General features: G+C 37.8%; 1 protein-coding gene across 1 annotated transcript; it reads right to left on the bottom strand.

Moving 5' to 3' along the window:
- Positions 1-757: 757 nt before the first annotated feature.
- On the bottom strand, positions 758-3,455 carry LOC139718481 (protein chibby homolog 1-like). Its single transcript, XM_071629955.1, has 3 exons — positions 3,266-3,455; positions 2,128-2,246; positions 758-1,414 (listed from the first exon to the last, which is right to left on the bottom strand). The coding sequence occupies exons 1-3, from the start codon at positions 3,453-3,455 to the stop codon at positions 1,313-1,315; spliced, it is 411 nt and encodes a 136-aa protein (XP_071486056.1). The 3' UTR covers positions 758-1,312.
- Between the last annotated feature and the right edge of the window lie 839 nt (positions 3,456-4,294).

Genomic DNA, 4,294 nt, shown 5'->3' with positions numbered 1-4,294 from the left:
TTTGCACTCCCAAAACATTCTGCATTTGAATACAATATCTACATACAGTATTTACGCATCAAATTCAACCATGGCTACTCTTATCTTGAAAAAGCACTGCGAAGGTTGATTTCCTTTCATCTAATAATTAGTGTTCGCAGAAAAAAATCCAGTGCTATTTACAAAACACACATACACATGAACACACACAATATACCTTGCAGATTAAATCAAGAGTAGAATCTTTTTCATAACACCATTAATCTATATTCTAAAGACTTAGCCTCACTTCATGACCAAGCAGGGAGACAACCTGCTCCTTTTTTCAAGTTTTCTACTACCAGTATCTGCATCTGGATAGAGGGTGTACACCCTGGAGGCAGCACATCAATGTTTGCATGGCTCAATGTATGTGAGAATGTAATGGTCCTGTTTGCACCTCTTACCTTCACTGTAGTACCATTCTCTTCAAGGAATTCATCTAATGTCAGTCACACATCTAATTATAAAATTTTTAGTGCTCAAAGTTTTAATCTTCATAGGAAATGACTACGGATAAAGCACGGAGGTGGAAGAAAATCTGTCTACTCATGTGAATGTTGACTTACATGGAAGTCAACAACATAACAAAAGAAAAGAAAATTTCAGGACTTCTCCATTGTGTCAACCTACACGACTTTGTCAACTAATATCGACATTGATTAATGTGGGGTTACTGTACAGTGTACCTCATCAAGTTTTGAGTAAGTACCTGATAATGGGTGCTTCTCAATCTTAGTATGGTATTCTCATGCAACATAGACAACTAGATCAATCAACATGAAATTAAAAAAGAAAATAATGTGGATCTTATAAATGGGCAGTTGCTCTTCACATACTTTTATTTCTTCTCTTTTTTTTTCTCCACAAGGTTGGAGAGCGGCCATCAACTGAATATTCATCTTCTCCCTGTACATGTGTGTAAATTTCATATGCACCCTCACTTTTCTTGTTTCCTGTATTTTTCACTCCATTCATCTGCCCATATAACAGTGGGGTGAGATTTTACAATAGTGTACAAGACTAAATGCTTTAGAGTCTTGGATACAGATGCCATATACAGGCAAAGCGATGCACTGCCAGCAAAATTCTGAAGGCTCGGCTCCAAAATCAATCGGTGAAAGCCCAAAGCTGTCCAGCAGCCAACCTCCTAGGAGGTGGATTTAATTGAGTCTGCGCTCGTAAAGACAATGTGATGTCTATCTCCTCGTTCTCTCCAGTGGATGGTGTAAGGATGGGGGAGGATCCATGCCAGTAGGGTGAGAAGGTGAGATAAAGTCCAGACTCATCTTCATCACCTCTTCTGGTTCTTACTCTTCTTCTTCTGGTTTGATGGGAAGCCATATTCTCCCAGATCCTTCTCCATGAGGTGCTTCTCGGCAGTGGTTTCTGCCAGCTATTCCAAAGAAAAGAAACAAGCACAAATCCACAAAGATGTTTACAAAAAATTAAAAAATGGACAATAAGACAAGCACACATCCACCAAGGTATTAAAAAATATTATATACTGATGAAAAGAGCACAAAATATATTTTTTTAAAAGAGAGACAGAGAGAGAGAAAGAAAAAGTCCCAAGAATAATACTAAATTCACATTATTAGCTATGATCATGTGGCTCAAAAGTCAGAGACAATTCATCTCTTCACTATCCTTCAAATGGGTGTTGAATCAAAAGCCAAAATTTGTTGAAATATGGACACAGTGGACTTGTGAAACATATGTTCCATATTCTCACAGACATGTGTTCAGATGTCAGTTTATCAATGACACTAGTGGCCCATGGAAACCACGAGTTGACATATAATGAAGAGTTGCTTTAAGCCTGTCATGGTTAGAATATTTAAATTTTCCTATAGAGCCTTAATATCAACATCTAACACAGATTTGGTAAATGCACAAGATATGTCTTCTTCTTAACCGTTGATGATGAGTCCCGTGTATACTCGGGCAAGTGTCTATGGAAAATGAGTGTTGTAGCAAAATTAGTCCGTACTCAACAGGTTAACATGTATTCCAAATCAAGTATTAAATCTTTTTTTACTCTCTCTCTCTCTCTCTCTTGCTCACTTTTGAAAGACAAGTAATGGTCAAAGGTAACATTTCACCTACCATATCGAGGAGAAGTTCAATCTTGAGTTTGAGGAGGTTGTTCTCTTCCGACAGGGACTGGTTCTGCTTTCTCAGCTTGATGAATTCCCGCTGACTGATGCCACCAGAGGGCCCAGATTCTGATGGCAAAATGACACCAAATACATTGTCAGGATAACCAGGCAACACACTAAACCTACAGACTTTAATACCTAGTCTGGAATACTGAAAACCCTGCCAGTCGGTGTCCAGTGTAATGTTCACACTGACACATGAGCAAATTTGTCAATAACATCAACATTTCTAAACTCTATGAAATGCTGACACACAAAACTAAAGAGAATATTCTCTAGTGAAAACAAAACAAAACAAAACAAAAAATCCCCTAACTTCTCAACCCAGAGAAAAAAATTCAAATGTGGCCATCCCCTACATCTGTACATATAATTATTACTGATCAAATACCAAAGCAGATTGTGTTGTCAATATTGAAATTCTTTGTCAACCAAGAAGTGAAATACAAAATTGTAACAAAAGTGTGTTAGTGACCTTAGTGTGTATCCATTGCACCAAGTAGTAGATGTACTCACGCACAATAAAATATTCACATTCTCTTCTTGTTCTATTTGAACTACATGCATAAATTTGTATTCACGTGCAATACTATTACTATTGTAATAAAATCTGATAATTTACTTTGCATTTTACTTGTTACAAACTGGCAGGGCTTTTTGAAATCTTAGTTTGATCAAGAGTGCATGCTTGCAATAAAAATCACTGAGTATACCCAGACAAGGGAGTTTGTATTACTGTACATTAAACTGTATTTACATGTATTTATGCATGTGTCTATCACATGACATTACATACAGTGTACATGCTCAACTGAGATGTCAAGATCTAGTGGATATCTAGTGCGCTTTATTTCAAAGGTCTGTGGTTTGACTTCTGCTATTGGATTTAGCAAGCATACCAATGAAACATTTCTCCATGGAAGTTATGGTGACACAATAAGAATTAAGGTAATGATACATTATTCATTCATTGATAATGAATTTGAAGCTTAGGACATCTGTGCCAAACAATAAAGAAAGGCAGGAAGGAGAAGTGCTGATCAGTGAATAAACATATCAAGGGTTTAAAAGGTAAGTTATCTTACCAGCTATCCACATGCCATTGTCTTCATCAAACTTGAGTTCCTGTCCACCAAGTTTGACCTTTGGCTGGCCGTAGGTCATTCCATACTCCTCCTCCCTGATGGAGCTCTCCAGCCGATTCAAATTATTCAGGGAGGCTGACCGACGTGGCGGTGTTTTCTTGGTGTTGAACTTGTTTCCAAGCAAAGGCATTTTGCCTTTTTGTAAGTCTGGTTTGAATGACAATGATAGAAAACATTGATGCTGAGCCACTTGTCTCCCCCTTTTTAATAGAATGCCAGTAACACTTGACAGAAAAAGTCATTCTATTTTGACACAAGATCTAATATACTCAAACATTAACACGTTGAGGACAAGTCCTGAGTATACTCGGGCAGGTGTCCATATGGGAAATACGCATCATAGCAAAATCAGTCCGTCCTCAATGGTTTAAAATAAGTCAATAGGTGTAGAAAATTGCTAATCTCAGAGCTCACCGAGTATGAACTATGATTTTACTTTGTGATCATGAGAAGTAGTCTTAATCCGCTGAGGACAGACTGATTTTGCTACAACACGCATTTCCCATAGACTCCTGCCCGAGTATATTTGGGACTCATCCTTAAGGGGTTAAAGACTATCTACACCACTATACATGTTGTAATATGTAATTCAGACAATTTTGTCGACAGGTTTAGTATACATGTACAGTAGTACAATGCATTCAAGATTTCTATTCAATGTACAAAACTCACTTAGATGTTACGGAGTAGCACTAAACGTCTAACAAGCACTTGCCCAATTGCCTGGGGCGAGTGGAAATCAAAGTCGGGAAGGTGTTTTGGAACAATGAGAGAAAATGTTGCCCATATTGGACAAGCAAATGGGCAAGCAAAAAGTTTGAAGCCACTTATTTTACGTGTATTCACTTTCCCCCTACACATCCATTAAGTCGCCCGTACAGAGTCCCACAGCTTACAGATTATGACAGTTTAGTGATGCAACACATTAAATTTCATTTCAGCAAACTTTCAAGCACTTGCACGAAATGC

Source organism: Diadema antillarum, unplaced genomic scaffold (assembly GCF_040938485.1).
Source record: "Diadema antillarum isolate AM-2024a unplaced genomic scaffold, OU_Dant_1.0 scf00000095, whole genome shotgun sequence".
Classification (NCBI taxonomy): Eukaryota; Metazoa; Echinodermata; class Echinoidea; order Diadematoida; family Diadematidae; genus Diadema; species Diadema antillarum.
The sequence above is the reverse complement of the archived record's forward strand: the minus strand, read 5'-3'. Positions and strand labels throughout refer to the sequence as shown.

Bases quoted from the DNA above. Each gene is read 5' to 3' on its own strand.
- LOC139718481 (XM_071629955.1), bottom strand. From the start codon at position 3,455: ATGCCTTTGCTTGGAAACAAGTTCAACACCAAGAAAACACCGCCACGT. The intron at 2,247-3,265 runs GTAAGATAACTT...TTTTGCCATCAG, and splicing joins CAATGGCATGTGGATAGCTG to AATCTGGGCCCTCTGGTGGC. The intron at 1,415-2,127 runs GTAGGTGAAATG...TCTTTGGAATAG, and splicing joins TTGAACTTCTCCTCGATATG to CTGGCAGAAACCACTGCCGA.